The sequence below is a fragment of the Cyprinodon tularosa genome, unplaced genomic scaffold (genome assembly GCF_016077235.1).
Source record: "Cyprinodon tularosa strain WSP-4 unplaced genomic scaffold, ASM1607723v1 ctg53, whole genome shotgun sequence".
Classification (NCBI taxonomy): Eukaryota; Metazoa; Chordata; class Actinopteri; order Cyprinodontiformes; family Cyprinodontidae; genus Cyprinodon; species Cyprinodon tularosa.
This window is the reverse complement of record NW_024039263.1, coordinates 932,615-951,088: the sequence shown is the minus strand read 5'-3', so window position 1 is coordinate 951,088 and position 18,474 is coordinate 932,615. Positions and strand designations below refer to the sequence as shown.

At 37.5% G+C, this 18,474-nt stretch overlaps 1 protein-coding gene across 9 annotated transcripts in view; it reads left to right on the top strand.

Moving 5' to 3' along the window:
- Positions 1-18,474, top strand: part of ntng1a (netrin g1a) — a 176,798-nt gene that overhangs the window by 67,875 nt on the left and 90,449 nt on the right. For all 9 annotated transcript variants that reach the window (XM_038304283.1, XM_038304287.1, XM_038304286.1 and 6 more), the window contains exon 3: positions 6,805-7,448. In XM_038304283.1, the coding sequence (XP_038160211.1) occupies positions 6,805-7,448 (644 nt within the window). The remainder of the gene's footprint in view (positions 1-6,804; positions 7,449-18,474) is intronic.

Genomic DNA, 18,474 nt, shown 5'->3' with positions numbered 1-18,474 from the left:
ACAAGATATATTACATTGTATGGTTTTTATTCTAAGTAACATAGAACTTTAGGTCTGTTTCAAACCTTTAGAACACCAATTTTGGAGGAATAAGGTTTAGATGGGTGTTTCTGTTTCAAATACCCATATAAACTTATTTTTCTTTTTTATTGAACGACTTCGATTTGTAAGACAATTTATTATACATCAAGGGGTAATGTGAAATTGTATTCGTTTTTAAAAATGAAAATTAAATATGATCTTTACAAATATATTTATGATACATTCTTAGAAGGTTTTGATTGTGTTGTTGTTTTAGTTCAACAATGGATAGTCTTTTTTTCAATTGCAAAATGGTATATAGTTTGTACGTTCAAATACTGTACTTACATAAATATGAACTTCTTTAATTATTGTGGTTAAACTGCCCCACTTTTGAAACAAGGCCCTATGTTTTTCCTCATAGAACTAGGTAAATGTGAAGGCTTTCTTTTACATGTCATATGGATGTTAGCTTTATGTTTATACTCTGATTTAATGATTAAAAAACCTTTTAGTACAGAAAAGAAATAAATTTAATTGAAATTATAATTAATAATTGCAAAATCCTTCTCTTACTTTCTCTTATATTATAAAAGATTGCATTTAAAACCACCAACACAATAGTATTAGCTGTAATAATTGTCATTTACATAACGGACAACAAGAAGTATGTTAGGTTTCTCTTTGAGATTTCAGACCCATGTCTGCTTGGCTGACATGGTGCAGGCCAGGCAACCTTCAACCGACCCTGAGCCATTTGAAAATATGATTGTAATCCTTGTCAGGATTTGGCCAGGGTGTCTATTACCACTGTAATCTGTCACACTGGCATGATGTATTCATTCCACGTCCAGGTTAAGCTCCTCTTTCTGTCTGCGCCACCCATCGGCATGGGGGGAGGGAGGGGGTCCTGTAATGGCACTAGCATAACTCTGGAGAGAGAGGGAGAGGCTTTGAAATTGAGAGAGCACTGCCACAGTCAAGCCCCTGGATCGTGCTGAAGGAATCTATTGTGGAACACAAGGTCTCATTATTGGCACAGGGATAGCTTTAACCCCCTAACCCCCTGTGCTCTGCACTCACCCTTCCAATGAAAAAGAGGTAAAAACATGGAGGAAACAAAAAAAAACAAAAAAAAAACGGAATCATGCTTCTAGGGAGAGGATGGAGAGAAATTTTACACGGCTGATGCAATAAAACAGTCAACCATGTTGTAAAATTTTAACAATCACCATATGAATTACAGTAGCTATGCGCATACTGAGCAGGTGTTTTTGGACACAAATAAGTTTAGGTAAGTCTCAGATCAGAAATGAAATGCTCATATGTTTTTATTAGTCATGTAAGGGACACAGAGATGTGCTCAGCATCAGATTTGTATTTTCCAGTTTTATATTAACTCAATGAGATTTAATTTATGACATTCTTAGATTAACATCTTTGTAAATCTAGAGACATCTAAACATTGATATTTTCCTGAATATTCTTCACAAAAAAGTGAGATTGGATAGAGGAAATATTAACTGTCCATTTTTACCTAAAATTCTCAATTGGATTTAAATTGCAGCTTTTACTGAGTCATCCTAACAGATAAAGATGCTTAGATCATAACCACTGAACCATTGAAAGGTTAGGGTATTAGCCCTGCTAGGGGGATAACCTCTGGCCCTATCTAACAGCAAGTTAGAAAAGCAGACAGTAGAAACGATAGTGTAGACTCAATTTGCTCTCCGAGCCCCACCTCCAAAGTGTCTCTCTCACAAATGGATGGGTTTGATTGGTGTGAGCCCATCTATCTGGATGGCTTGTCTGCAGTTAGTAAATTTATATTCCCGCTACTCCCATCCTCCATCAGTCGTCACAGTGTGGCTGAGCCAAGGCTGTCAGGCGCTACGGCCGTATCTTATTGAAACCCAGATGCAGGCAGGACCTTGGTTACCTCTCTTCCTCCTTTCCTCTTTTGTGCATTTCTCCTAATAATATATATAACAATATTATAACAAACCTAACTGCGGCTCTTTCATCCCTCCAGCAAATGCCAGTCGATAAACCAAGTTTTTTTTTACCTACACAGAGAGGTTAAAGGTTATGGCTTTTTGAATAAACACCAGACACAAAAAAACAATTATCAATAATTACTGTATCTTGGTCAAATGTAAAACTGCATAAGAAAGTGGCTGTATTTTTGTACATTACATGAAATTTATTCAGAATAAACAGGAACTAAAGCTGTTAAAAAGTTTGCTCGCTTTAAATTAAGCAGTACAGATTGTTACCACGACGATAGGCGCCTTAAAAGCCTCCCCTTGCAAAACATCAGACAAGTCACCCACCCTTTGACCTCAGTGCTGCAGACAACGCTGGTCTCTAGAGTGCAGCTGAGTGATCATAATTTCAATCATTACCTGCTGCGCGTTTTCTCTTCTTCTCTTGGTCGGTTAAATTAGCCTGACAATTAGGGTAACTGTGGTGAAGGAATTTAGAACAGCTTCTTAAATCCACCCATGAGCACCTGACTCACTAGTAAACGAACACCAAACCCGACGCCTACACACACTGAGAACTTGCCTCCAACTCAGTGCATCGTAGTGCTAATAATCGGATTAAGTGGCGTGTTTTAGGTGGGTTGGAGGCATCTCTATTAGCACTGATTTGGCGTGACCTATCTGCCACAGTAACCCCACTGCCGGCTCTTTAATCTCTAGAGGCTTCCCCCACCCGAACTGCCCACTTATCATTGGGTTTGGATTAATAGAAACATCTTCAGTAATTACAAAAATGCTGCTGTCGTCCTGCCGGGTGCCATCAATTGTTTTAATGCGTACCAGGCCATTAATTCATTCGCGGAGAGCCCCACAGTAAAACACAGAAATCTGCTATTGATTTCACGAGGCCAGTATACTCAGCATTTTTTATCTCCATACTCTTCTCCAGCAGCCGGGTGAGGTTATTGATCTTCATAAGGGCAGTATTTTGTCGTTAAGCGAGAAGCAGAGAAGACACTAATGAAAGGTTTTAACCTGTGTGTTCAGTTCAGGGGGGTGGGGGGGTCGCTTCGCCAGTGATCAGCGCTGCCAGGTGCTGCACACAGCAGATTTTCAGCTGCGTGGCCTCAGGGATCGATAGGGATACATCTTTGTCTGATTACAGAGATGTGCAGGCGAAGGGAGCAATGTGAGCATGAGACTCGTATGTGGCTTTTACATGGTGGCAAAAAAAATATACACATCTATAAAGTAAAGGTGCAAATAATACCCACAGATTTCTAGAAGTTTACTTTGGTTATAAAATCTGAAAGCATTAAATGTATCTTTAAGATTGTAGAGGAAAAACGGGTAGAACTCTTCTTAGAACTAAAGAGCAATGTAATACACTGTTGGGAAGTTATCTGCAGACATTGCTTTATATTTTAGTTTAACTTTTGGGATCAGTTAAATCCCAAAAGTTAAAAGTTCTAGTGATTTATAGCTAAAAAAACTAATAAAATAAACCCAGCATTGTTCATTTTATGTTTCAGAAAGAAAATCTATATGCTTTTAGCAAATACGTTAGAGGAAATTCAAAACATTTATTTCCCCAAAATCAACCTTAACTTTATAGAACAAGTATTAATATAATTTTAAGTTTTGCTAGACTAACACCAAAAATCTCAGTGAATTCATTGGGGATGACAAGTGATGTATAATGTAATGACACAGTTCTCAAAATGCTCGCAATTGTCTTCTCATCAGCTCTAGTCAGTTTATCTTTTATAATGGTTCTGCCAGGTATCGCCAGGGGGATGGAGAGTCTTCACGTTAGCTTTTTCCCCGAAGGCCCCAAAAGTTTTACTGCTTTCTCACATAAATGAGATGTTCGTTTTCCTTCTGTCTGGCCTGTGGCAAAATGCAAACAGAACAGAAATATATTTCTTCATGTTTGTTTGGGACATTTGCAAACCACACGTATAACAGTTTTTTTTTTCAAATAGTTTTTAAAAACTTAAATCATCTGTCTTCAGATTTACAACAAAGCTCTACTCTCCTGTTTGTCTGTAAAGGTTATAACATTACATTTTCCAGTTTGTAATATTATAACTTTGAACCTTGAATTAACTTAATAAATATAATTTAATTCTGCTGATTTCAATGATTTCTAAAAAAAGTAAAGAAAAAAAACAAAGTGAACCAAACAGTTGTGGCTAGACAGCTCTTATTTTACCGCCCCATAATTAATCATATTATTTTATAAGACCTCACAAGCCATACATGAAATGAAGATATTTTTTTGCTAAGTACATCACTGAAGCAATTTAAATATGTCGAGATCATCATCAAAAAACGTAACAAACACAATATTTGATTTTTATTTTTGTTTTATCATTTCAGCAACAAAGAGATCTACTAACCCTGAAAACTTAAATCTGTTTACCTTATTCAGTTTTTATAATGGTTTTTATTGCCATGCTTTGCACAATCAGTTGCTCCATTCTGTTGCAGATTAACTGTTAGCTTTGCTTAATAGCCCTGCCCTTTTCCCTAAATTGATACTCATTGAAGCAGTTATGAGCAGTCAGTATCTTATGTGAGCAATTCTCTGAGTACAGACTTAGAGAAAGAAGCTGTCCGAAGAGTGACAGAGGAAAAGCAGAGTTCTACCAATATTGTTTACATGTTGTTAAACTGCTATTGCATATGTAGTACATGGGAATTTAATATAATGCAGTTAAAATCATATTAGAAAATATAAAACAAGTTTGCTGTCAGATACTTGCCTTTATCAGGTTTTATAAAATAAAAAAACCTTCTTTATTGCAGTTCATGTAACTTGGAAGGTCATAAGGAACAGTGGATCAACGACTCCTTTAGCCGTGGAAAGAGATCAAATTCAGTTTTACTCCTAGAAATCAAGGTTTCCTTCGCCAACACAATAAATTTTAGATGTATTTTAATTAAGAAGATGCTTTACAGTTAGTGGAACATAAGAAACACTATCCTTAGTAACATTTAATTTATCAGATTTCTCTTAATGTGCAATGTGATAAATGACAAAAAAATGCTCTATTATTATGCTAACATTCTTAGAATTTGTTTAAATAAACGCAGCCGAGGATATTGCTCTGTATAATCTACATGAATTAACCACAGTGATCTCGCTCCTCCTCCTACACCTATAAAGTTGTGACAAGGTGTCCCCTGATGAACCCATGCTCCTTACATTTCTAACATCTATAATGTCTACCAAGTGGGTTTTTTAGAGGCTGCCGACGGTTTCCAAGTGCACATAACTGTCATCTATGAGTTATTACACATCTGTCTGTGTATTTCAGAGTGCACCAGATGCTACAGTTAATGGCACACGTAACCTCACACCGTGAGACGGTACACTAAGAACCCACAGTGAAACTTTTTCCCTGCTATCCAGCCGTCCCCCCATCCAGCGTCTCCTCCGGACTCCGCTGCTGTCTAGTGCTTAGGGAAACCTGCAGGGGACGGTTCAGACAGGATATTAATGGGGCCCTCCAACAGTCAGAGGGCCTGACAGAACCCTGTTTCATTGTCACCTTGCCTTGGAGGACGAGGAAAAACTTGCAAAGCTTATTAGCCGAATGGAGCTGTTTCTCCCACTAACTTACTCAATCTCTGCCTCGCTGCTTCATTACACCATCTTACATCAGAGTCTAGCTGCTCTCCCTGTTTCCTCACCATGTCGCCGCACTCACTTCCACACAGACAGCCACTCACACACACACACAGGGTGACATCTCCCACCTAATCAAGTAGTGGATTATCTTGTCCTGATAAATTGGAGCTTGTAACACTTGAAAGGTCCTCTTGGAGGAGTGCCGTCTCCTCCTAACAGCTAGTTCGAGCCCCCAGGGAGCAAGAGGAGAGAACATTGCCTTGTAATGATTTGTGGTGAATTGGACAAATGTTTTCAGAAAGACCTCTTTCCAGCAAAGTGCTTGATGAATTAAAACCCAGGGAGAAACTCTCCAAACCACGGGTCTAATTCTGGCTTGAGTGACAAACAGCACACAGATCCACTTCACACAATTAGGTTGATGGGAAAGATTTTAATTCCTTTAAGAGCACCAATCAAGTCAAGGTCTGCAGGTACAGTGTCTTCATCACACTTGAACTTTTTCTGACTTCATCACATTAAAGAAACACATCTTAGTGTTTCATATTGGTATCTGTTTAACATGTAAGTGTTAGAAAAGAAAATATGAGTTTCAACATATTATGGCAATGCAAATCTCAAATGAAAACAAAGTCCATTGAAACTGATTGTCTTCAGATGTCACCTAGTGGATGCTGATGTTGTGTGAAGGCCTCAGAGGCTTGATAGAAACCATTGGGGAGCAAACAAGGACACAGAAGACAGGTTACAGGCTAAAGTTCCTGCAGAGTTTAAAGCAGGATTACCTTTTAAGAAATATATCAAGCTTAAAAATCTGACTGCAAACCTATCAATCATCTGAAAACAGACAGAGAGTAAGACACACCTGCAAGCCTACACCAAGCCTACACCTACACTATCAGCTCTGTAAAAGAGGAGCAATAATCATAATTTTAAAAAGAAGCTAAATCAGCATAGAAGTAGGTACCCTGTTGAGAGCAAACCAAAGCTCAACTTTTTGCCAGTATGTTAGGCGGAGTCTATATATATTTGTAGAAAGTGATTAAGAAGCAATTTAAATGGTCCTTGTTTTAAATGTAGTGGTAGTCTCATTTTCAGGTTAACATTATGGATGTATTTCTGCTTTTTTCACACCTTCTTTCTATTTTCTCTTCTTTGCAGGAGAATCCTTACATGTGTAATAATGAATGTGATGCCAGCACTGAGGAACTTGCGCACCCTCCACAGCTGATGTTTGACATAGAGGGCCGTAACCCCACAACCTTCTGGCAGTCAACCACTTGGAAGAAATACCCCAAAGCCCTTTTGGTCAACATCACTTTATCTTGGAACAAAACCATTGAGCTGACTGATGACATCGTCATCACGTTTGAGTCAGGCCGACCTGAGCAGATGGTCCTGGAAAAATCTCTAGATTATGGGCGAACCTGGCAACCCTACCAGTTTTATGCCACAGATTGCCTGGATGCCTTCACCATGGAGCCCAAGACAGCACAGGACCTGTCCCAGCATACCTTGCTGGACATCATCTGCACAGAGGATTACTCACGAGGGTATGTGTGGAAGTATGACAAAACTGTTCGCTTTGAGATCAAGGACAGGTTTGCACTGTTTGCTGGGCCCAGGCTGCACAACATGGCCTCGCTTTATGGGCAGTTGGACACAACCAAGAACCTGAGGGACTTCTTTACCATCACCGATCTGAGAATTCGGCTCCTGCGGCCTGCCACTGGGGCTACAGTGGTAGATGAGAACAGCCTATCGAGATACTTCTATGCCATCTCTGACATCAAAGTTCAGGGCAGGTAAGATACTCCGATATAATGCCATGAAAAACTATTAACCCCTTACAGACATTGTCTGGTTTGGTTTTCTGACCATGCTTAGAGCTTTCAAATCATTTATATGGTACAAAATTAATATGAGGAGATTATCGATGAAGCCTAAAAGCGAGTGTGACACAATATAGGTAGGTAACTCATTGCCACGTACTCTCCACAACTGACATCCTCTTAAGGATACCTGATAGCCTCTTCCCTATTGTTAAACTACAGCATAAATCAGCTGAGGCAGGTAAGGTCTATTTCATGCTTTTCAGCTTACAAGTTGGATCAGCATGCAGATTTAAACTGGGTTTGAGTATCATAAAGGTTTTTTATATAAAAACAGAAAAACATGGAGGTTTTAAACATGTTAATCAGTACATGGAGCACAGATGGACTAGCGGGGAGTGTAAGTGAGGAATCCAGCAAGAACCCCCCAAAAAATCTTAAGCTTATATACTAAAAGAAGAATGGAAATTAATACTGAACATACAGTTAGGAGAAAAGGACCCAAAATCATGCTCAAGTCAGAGTAGAATTACTTCAACATCTTTAAAAAATAAACTAATAAAAGTAAAAAGGTACCATTTAAGAAATTATTCAAGCAACAGAAAAGAAAACTTGATAAAAATGCTACTTAAGGCGGGCATACACTCCGATTTTTTAACCTTTTCGGGGCGATTGTCTAGTAGTGCGAGAATTATTTGAATCCTGCCAACTTTCCGCCTCTTCACAGTGCCTCCTGTGTTGTGTAGTATACAGGGTACTGTTACAGGTACGTTGTGTCATACAGGTTCTGTTAAAGTGATTGCCTACAGGTCTGATATCAGCTTTTTTGTGGCTAGTTAAAGTAAACCAAAAAAATTATAAATCCCAGTTTAATTGGAAACGATAACTTTTTCTAGATCGGGACATTTTTCTATGGATGGTTCTTTTTTCCTAATAAATGAAACTGGCATTTCCCCTATGCGTTTATGCATATTTAGGTTATCCATCCATCCATCCATCCATCCATCCATCCATCCATCCATCCATCCATCCATCCATCCATCCATCCATCCATCCATCCATCCATCCATCCATCCATCTAAACAATGCAGTCTGCTTTGGATATCATTATCAGCTGTTTGATGAGCTGAAAAATGTAGATGAGGTGACAAAAAAGCAAATGGGTCAAACACTTTATGGCAGGGTGGTTGCTTTTGCTTGTTTTGTTTTTTTTTAATGGTGAGCCGGGTGGTAATTGTTGACTTATACATGAGTAGTTTGGGACATTTTTCTCTCACTGTTGACTTGTTGCCAAGTAATGAGGGGAAAAAGTGCCCACTGTTAACTATTCTTTTCAATTAGACAGTGGGTCCTTTATTTTCTGCAGCATTCACAGGATCTCTGCATGCCTTAATCAAGCAAACTGCTTACGGTTTGCTGGAGCCCTCCACTGTGGACAACAAATCCACTCAGCTGCCTGCTAAGCTTGTGGAAGAGATCTGATGTAGCGTATTCAACCATCAGGTAACTGCACGGCGTATTTAGTGCTTGATTTGATGATTCCAAAGACGGTCATGTGACATGAAAACAAGATACCACTGTGCCGTTCACAGGAAGACCGACGACAGCCTCCCAGGTTACTTGGCGCTACCACTGGAGTCTGAGCTTAAGTGGATCTGTTTAACACAGTGTGGCTTTTCAGTTCAACAGATGTGGCTGTGAGGCTGAAGGGATGAAGATTTAATTACCCTTGCTTTACTCTTCACACATGAGAGACTCACAGCGTGACTACGTGATGTGTGACGGACCGTCACAACAATTGTAGGAAACGGTTGAAAGTGTTGGAATCAGGCTTCCAGTCGGGGAGATGTCGCAGTCGCGGTGTCTCAACTTAAGAAAAACATTAGGAAAGGTGGTGGTGGTATGGGGATGACACCAAGTAAAAAGGTCTTGTTTAGATATAAAAAGAAAAAGCTGACTTACATTTATCTTGCAAAGTTTTTCCATCTTCACCACCTTCTTGTTTTTTTTTTTATTGGAATTAATGCAGTAGAAAAATCAAATACAAAGTATCAGAGAACTCACAAATTAAAGAAATTTTCCTTTTTTGTGTGTGCAAATAACCTTAAAATAAATTTTTATTCAGCTAGTCATAACCAAGAACCAACAGGGGTTGTCAGATGAATTGAGTTTTGGACTTTAAATAGGCAATCCTAGTACTGTACATGGATATGCCTAGTTCCAAACTTATTTCTTTTTACTCTAGGTATATGTTAAGGGTTGTTGTCTTTCTGGAGATCTTTAACAATCTCCAACAGCCATATCAGGCACTCAGGTTAGCAAGTTGCTTATTGTCTGTTCCACCACCATTTTTCATGATCTATTTCTCCTTCTACCTGAGTTTGAAGTCAGTTTAGGATGACCAACATACTTAATCAGCATGATCTCTGACCTGTGTTTTGCTGTTTGTTTGCGGTGGGGTTGTCTTCATCATGCTTAGTTTGTTCATTTTAAATCTCAATCAAGCACATCAAAATCGTCCAAATACTAATGCATGCTACATTATTCATAAAATATATTTCTAACAATCCTCTGAAAAACATCTTTAATGTTCCTTCTTTTACACCATTATTCCATATGTTGTTGATCCTTAACAGTAAATCAAAATTGATTAATATAAAGCATGTAGTTAAAATATGACAAAGTGTGAAGCAAATCAAGGTACGATACTTGAGTGAAAAACTGAACAGAACTGTTAAGTATAAGAGTTAATCTCATTGTGCTTAATGAACAATTTAATTGCAATAATGTCTCTACTAATGGGACCTTATTTACAGTGATTTTTTTAATGCCTTAAAGGTTTTAATCAACCTCTAATTTGTCAATTTCCATAATATGTCATTATTTCAAGCACAACCACACCTCTCTTCAATTCAAAGTAAATAGGGAGGTACCCCTGAGCACTAAAAGGCTTTGATAATGAATGCCTTGCTCCAAAATTGTATTTTTGACTGTTTCTGTGATTGAGAAGGTCATTCAACAAAAATAACTGGAGGGAATTTACTAATAAAAGAATTGAATGAGGCTGTTGCAAGCACAGATTATTTATTCTTTCTGACTAATCATGACCAAACTCATACATCCCTGCAGGGTTTGGGTTTGAGCGATGATTTCCTGACTGGTGTTGGGCGCCTGCAGTCGTTTACCCACCCATTGCTTTTAGAATAAGGCTGGCCTGAGAAATGTTTGGTATTGTTTACTAAAGGTAACTCACAATTCTTCAATAAGGAGACACATTTAGCAAAGAAAGGCTTCATTCTCTTTTCTCCAACCCCTCTCAAGGCTAATCGCAACCCGACAACTTTCTCTGCACCTCAAGAATCAGGCATAAGCTTCTTAACCTCAGAAAAAAAGTTCTCCACAAGAGATTTCACAGGACCGCTAAGGTTGGATCTGGCATATATCCATGTGTGGACTGAGCCTGCATCCACCTGGATCAGTAGTGAGAGTGGGTGTGGAGCAAAATAGTGTTTGAAGAGCTTGCAGATTTTCTGCCTTTTCTGCAACATCCTGTGAAACAAAGCTTTTCTTTTTCTGCCAATGTGGGTCACCTTGGAACAGAAAGACAAATCTACAATTTTTACAATAATTACTTCTATAGAAATCTACTTCATAACGTATCCATCGCTGTAAAATTGGATATTGACAATTTACCCCCTTAGGTTTGTTCAGGTTTTCCTTCTTTAAACAAACGTAAGAGTTTGGCATCATCTAACAACTTCAAATTTCAGACCCACATGTAAATAAGTGGAAAATTTGTTTTTAGATAATAATTTTATTAACTTGGCTTTATGTGAAAAAGAAAAACAACACAAAAAAAATGCCTTCCCTTATTAAATCCTGAATTAACTGTATTTAACCATATATTTAGGTAATTATTAATGCCTTAGCTTTAGAATCAAGCCCATCCTTTAAAAAGAGCATTTTTGACAATTTAACAAACAAGAATGCTAAAAAGAAACACATAAGGTTCTGATCTAAGAGAAGAAATTAAATAAGAATCAAGCAAGCTTAAAAAAACTATTTCTACAGTACAATTTTGGGACTCCAATGAACCATAGTAAGAACCATTATCCACAAATGGAGAAAATATGAAGCAGTGGTGAACCGTCCCAGGATTGGCAGATCTACAAAAACTACTGAAAGCACTCAGAGTACTCAGTCTGTGTTCTAATTTCGACATAAAGAAAGACAGTAGCGATAATGGTATTAGTGGAAAAGTTTTAAGGCAATCCATACACAACTATTAAGCCAGAAGAACACAATAGCCTGTGTCACCTTTGCAGTAACATCTTGATAGCTGTGAAAACATTTAGGGAAAAATAGGCAGAAGAGACATAAGTGAAACTTTATTTAAGTTATCTGTTCTGCTGCATCTGGAGTAAAAGACATTGTTAAAAAACATTAAGGATTCAAACATAGTGATGCTAGTGGGACGGTCTAGGGTTAATTTGATGCTTTAAAATCTTTATGAGACAAATTAATTCTGCTCTCTGCAAGAAAAGCCTGGGGGACAATGTCCAACAATCCATTTGTGACTTCAACTTGCGGAATGCTTAGATTTTGGTGCAAGAAGTAATCCAAAACACACCACCTCCACCTCTGAGTGGTTCCAGAAAAACTAAAGGTATGCAGCCAAGTAAATGCCAGATTTGATTCAGTTGAAAGCTTTAATCAGGTTGTTCATGCTTAAAAAACTTCACACCTGGACTAAGTTAAAACATTTCTTGGGGCAAAAAATTCTTTCACAGTGAAAATCATTGATAGCAGTTTTGGGCTTCAGGTGTCAGACAACCGGTTTTTAATTAAAGGGCAGCTATGTTAAATTATGGTCCAAGTAGAAAGATTTTATTTATCCAGTTTGTTTTTATATGAAATTAAAAACTTTTATATTATAACATTACAGCGTGACAAAAAAGCTAAACTTGTGCTGAACAATGTCACTGAAACTATTACTTAAAGGCCAGAAGAATCAGAAATGATATTCTTTTTTGGATGACTGAAAGCAAGGATTAGACTGAATGCTGCAAGGATTAAAACAATCCATTCTAAGAATATCAAACTGAATCGGTCACAGAGCTGGGAGATGGCTATAAACAAGTAGTAGCTACTGAGTTAAATGAATTTGACACCTTGGCTGTTTCATTGTATCAGCACCACTAAGTAGGAAGGTGGAGAGAGAGAAAGAGAGCTTGGAGGATTCAGGAGACAATTTTCTAATAATCTGCCGAATGACTCTGGAATAATTGCTCTGGCTCTTTTTCTAACCTTTACAGTAACTGAAGCTTGCAATTGCACCTGCTGTCTCTGGCTCTTCACAATACCCCCCCACCCCCCACCGCCTATGATCAATATGGTGTAATTAAAGCTGGAGGAAATCCAGCCTACTAAAGCAACTCTGTCGGGCTTTCGGTTTCTCTGTCCATTCTCCTTGTCTTGCTCTGTGTCTTCGCTTGCCGTGCTCCTTGGTGGTTTTCAGAGTAGAGAGACCTTGTCCTGTTCCTCTCTGTCGCCTGGAGACATGAACTCATCTTAGAAGAAGATAATGACCCTCATGAAACAAAAAAAAAGCATTTTTGCTAGTTTTAAGACTTCTTCTCCTATCAGATTAAAGCTTGCATTATTGACTTTTTTCCTCTTTATTTATGATTATACCTGCATTACTTATTATTATATGCATTAATTATTGCTTTCCTATTGAATTTAGTTTTAACTCCGTGCTGATGATATGCATAATTGCACTCTTGGTGAATTAGCAATGTTAAAATCGTTATCTAAGGTTACGTCATTCGTGTTTTAAACTTTCTTGTTTGAAGTTGATATAATTTTTTTTGCCTTCCAGCTCGATTTCGCAGCTTTAAATTTCAACTTCACTTGACAGCTATTGCTGCTGTTGGCATCATTATCTGACACCATGTCAGATAATGATCTTGAAATGAAAAAAACGTTTAGATTTTGTCGCATTACAGTGACAATGTTCAATTTCATTGGCTCCTGAAGGGAATGAGTTGCACTAGAATTTAAATTAGAATAAAAAGGGCTAAACATAATAGCATGGCATACTTGACAAAAAATAAATCAGCCGTAGGAGAATCCTGCTTTGATAACGCCAAATTGTAATGTGAGAAAAGTATTCAGCTATGCAGTCCAGTTAAATAAAGGGAGATCGATGGATTTACTCAGTCGGCACTTTATTTACTTTGCAAAGTAAATTGAGAACAAGACATCCACAATGTCACACATGAGATGATCTGCCCTGTTCTGATCTATACAGAGTTTGTTCCCCTTACTTACAATAATGGAAAGTAGTCAGATTCAGAGCAAATTACAGACACTTTGGTTAAACAGTAAAAGGTTATAAATAAACCTTGAGAAAGAATCTGGCTTGTTATGGGAATAGGTATGTCATGGTTTTAGTTCTGGTTTGGCTTTACATTTTGGTTCCTATTGTCACGGTTTTGTTGCGGTTTGAGGACCCAAACGCAGAGGCAAAGAGGCTGAGGAGATTTCTTGCAGTTTAATAATGAAAACAGTAACTAAGGCAGGAATACAAAAATCCAACAAAAAATGTAAAGCTAAACCAGAACCAAGACCATGACAAAGTATTTCTTGTATTCAAACATTCCTCATTCAGACATCTTGTGGCCTTGTAGTTGAAACAAATGTAGTAAAAATATTTTTCAGTGAGTAAATAGCATAAATGAATATATTAAAGAAGAAATGAATAGATATCTAAAGTATCTTATCACATAGTTTTAAAATGTAATAAGAAATATAAGACTATAAATACTTTTGGCATGCATCTATCATTTCTACAATGTGTAAGACTTTTCCACAAAGAGATGTGAAATCAGATTCAAATTTTCACTACTTTATGCTAAGTTGGGACAAAGAAAATGCACCCATCTTAAGTCATAAGTTGATTTAACCATTAACAGATCATGAAATAATCAATGTCTAGCCACAAATGTACTAAAACACACACCAGAGTTAATAACATAATTTATTAAGTCAATCCAAGCCAAATTGAAAGTAGCAGCAGGTAATGGTAAGGAGACCGTTTTGAAATGATTTTTCTTATTTTTCTCAAAAAGGACATTCCAGCAGATTTACCGAGATCAGAAAGGTCAATGCTTAGAGAAACTCTAAAAGTCAGAAGCTCAATTTCACTCACTAATGGCCTCAATCAGCATATTCTCTGTTAAAGTTCAAGACATTTCAGTAAGAAAAAGACATAAAAAAGAGGCTGGTTTGGAAGGGAAGAGAAACTGTCCCTGGACAGCCTGGACAAAAGTATGGATGCTTGACAAAAATACACGTTTTAGGAAAACAGAAATCATTACATCAGCACCAAATCATAATGCAGATTGTCAGGGTAGGAACCATAATCAAAGCAACATTCATGGTCTGCCACAAGACCATGAATCTTACAGTTATTGCCTCAACCATGAACTCTCTACATCGATGTTTTAATGAAACCAGAGCTCAGCTGTCTGACAGTCTGGACAAAGTTGGTTGTTGTCAGGACAAACATCTAAAATACTACAGTGAATCTACAACGCAGTGACAAATTAAAAGAACAAGTAAAAAAGTAAATACTAAGAAAGATTATAAAAAGAAAAAGTAAAGTTCATTAGTTGAGCCGGGGACCAGACTTTAGCTTAGATCAAATTTTGTCACAAGAAGCTTTGGAAAAAAGCTGGAGACAATTTAACAAGAGTTATATAAGGTATTGCTACTGAATGTTGTTTTCCAAGGACTGGTGATAAGCCCGCATCACTGTAAGGTTTGTTCTCAGCCCTTAATAACTGACTGCATACAGGTTATATAATATTGCATAAGTTATATAATATTGCATAGTATAATAAAATGTATAATAAAATGTATAATTTCACTGCATAGATAAAGGCATTTCTAGAAACAATGACATGCTTGCATGAAACATTTTCAGTTTAATTTGAGTTATGTTTTGACTAGCTGTACTTTGCACACATAAAATAAATCTTCCATAATGCTCCCTTAAAGATACGTGCTTATTTTACTAATGATAGAGTGTGATGTGTTGTGTGTTTGTGTTAAGAGGGCAAAGATTTTGTGATGGATTTAATACTAAACTAAATACTAAATCACAAAATCTTAGCAGTGTCAGGTTGTGTTGATGTTTTGGAGGACCCAAATGCAGAGGCGTAAGGCTGCAGAGATATGTTTTTGCTGATTTAATGCAGTTCCAAAGGTATAAGAAGCAAATACAAAAACACAAGAGATATCAGGCAAAACATACACAAGGAGCAAATAAACGAAAAGGAACCAGCACTAAGAAACTGCGCAAGATGGGTATAAATAGGAGACTGAACAAAGACGGGGATAATCAGCAGATGAGGAGCAGGTGTGGATGGAAGCATCTAGAAGGGAGCTAGGGGAAGAAGACTGATACAAGGGGGCAACAGAGTGTAAACAACAAAAAATAAGAACTCAAACACAAGCAAAAACAACTAGAATTACATAAAATGGAAATAAAGCCAATGAAAAGTCAAAAAGAAAACTTAAACAGAACCAAAACAATGACAAGCTGATTGTTACTGGATTAATCTTGTTTTTTGTATTTGTTTGTCTTTAAAATGCTACATAGAAAAAATAGAAATGTTCCTGGTGTACTAAAATTGGGTCAAAATGATGGATTAGATAGTGCCCCACTCATGGAGTTAAAGCACATGATCAGCATTTTACTCTCATGTTGTAGCCCATATGTTATAATTATTTATTTATTTTTGTTTAAGTTTTTTATAGTGGCTTGTTTTTATGGTGAGTAGGCTGACAGGAAAAGGGTAATGAGAGAGGGGGTGAGACATGTAGGAAAGGACCACAGGTCAGAATTGAGGACTAAGGCAAGGGCCATGTGCTCTAACCATTGCAGCACCAAAGCACGGCCTCATTTGTTGTAATTTTTTAAGGATGAAAAAAAATGTGGCACGGTGATAGACTTTCCAAACCAACCCCTGAGCCTCAGAGGTCGACAATCTGTCTGAATGAGAAGAGAGTCTGAGCAGTAGTAGGGATCAAGGTGAATTGAAGGCAGAGACTAAAAAAGGTTTTATCTGCATGAAAAGAAGTCGAAAACCTCCAGCATAACCTCCCCACAACTTTTTTATTGTTTAGAACCGATGAATATTTTGTTTAAGGCCATTTACTGTATAAAACATGTAAGCAGTGAGTTATAATACTTCATTAAAGCAATAAATTAAATAAAGAGATAGTTATTCTACAAGCAAATGACAGTAATTATTGTGTATTTCTTTTCAATAAAAAAGTGAAATTTACCACAGCTATAATCAGCCTGACGAAATAATAGCCATGACACATCTTTCTGAAATATTTCTGGTTCAATCCACATTTGAACAGAATGTTCATAGTCCAAAGAACATTATTTCTACAGTGTGTAAAAATGTCTTTATTACTCATGTTGCATGGCTGCCCTTATTGGTGCCTTCTAATTGCCGTGTAGTTCAGAGCATGTGTGATTTGGATACAGCTGTTCCAAATACAGATCAGCAATTTGGCGAGTTATGTCTCCATATGAACTTCCCTAAGGGAGGAACAAACAAGAAGTCGATCCCTTTTTTTTTTCTTTCTGCTCTCCTTCCACACTGCTTGGCTTGCTCTCTGGGCTGCCTTTAGTTGACAGATAATCTATTCGTGCTAATTTCATGTTTCTTGCTGCCCACTTCCTCCTTGAATAAGTCATTCCACTTGTCCACCCTCCTTAGTCTGTTGTTGCATCTCTTTTCTGTCTCTCTCTCTGTCTGCAACCATAAGCATCTATTTACCTTGTGCTGTGCTCTGCATTTTAGCCTCTTTCTCTTTTTTCTATTTCCCCTCTTTTTAATCAGCCTGCTGAATTGTGTAGGAGAGGCCTGTGTTAGTGGGACAGTAAAAGGAACCGTGCCAAATAACTCGGACCATCTGTTAACATCCGTGCCACATGTTAGTTCACAACCGGACGATCCAGCAACCTTTTGTTTGTTCAGCGAAAAAAGGAGCTAAGAGGAGGGATTTAAATGGTCAGTGAGGCTGAAACTCAAGATGTCCATTTTTGTTTTCTTTCTCTCCATGACAAGTAATGCTCCTCCCTGCGACACAAAGTACTGCAAACAAATCTAATAATACAATGTACTAGATGCGTGTAATTATTGCATAGATGTGGTTGTTAATATTAGCCTTTCCCTTTGTTTTCCACATTTCCATAATATAAGTAGCAAGTGTTGCCATTAGTGCTGTCAATCGATTAAATTTTTTTAATCGCGATTAATCGCATCAATGCCTGAGTTAACTCGCGATTAATCGCATTTTAATCGCAAATTTTTTTTCTGATTGAAAATCATTTAAATACTCTCGATGACATACAAAAAATACATACAGGCTAGGTTTGTGCCAATGTTCTTTTTTTTAAATGAGAACAGGTCACAGATACTGATTTATGCCATAGAAACATATGGCAAGAAGATGGGGAGGCATGTAGCAAAAAATAACAAATATGTAGCCAAAAAAAAGGCCCTGAAAACAGGCTGATGTAAAAGACAGTCTTTACAGTTAATACAGTCTTTTGAACAAAGACAAGCATTTTACCCTACTGCTATAAAATGTAGTACAGTTAACATTAGATGTTAATTAACCAAGATAATAATGAACAATTTTCAATCAATACATCAAAATCAATAGACCGACATCACTAGATGGAGGTAGTCTATGAAAGTTACTTTTCAGACTCTTAACAAAAATGAGAACACAGACACACCCACCCACACACACACACGATACCGACCTGTGACAGCAAGAGTGCCGTAGCAGGTTCCATTTCACCTCAGTAATCTGTTTTCTCAGCGTATTTCAGGTTGCTACTAGTTACCAGACACTCAACTTGTTTGTTGGTGGTGGGGCTTAAAGAAAAGGCACTAGCGTCACT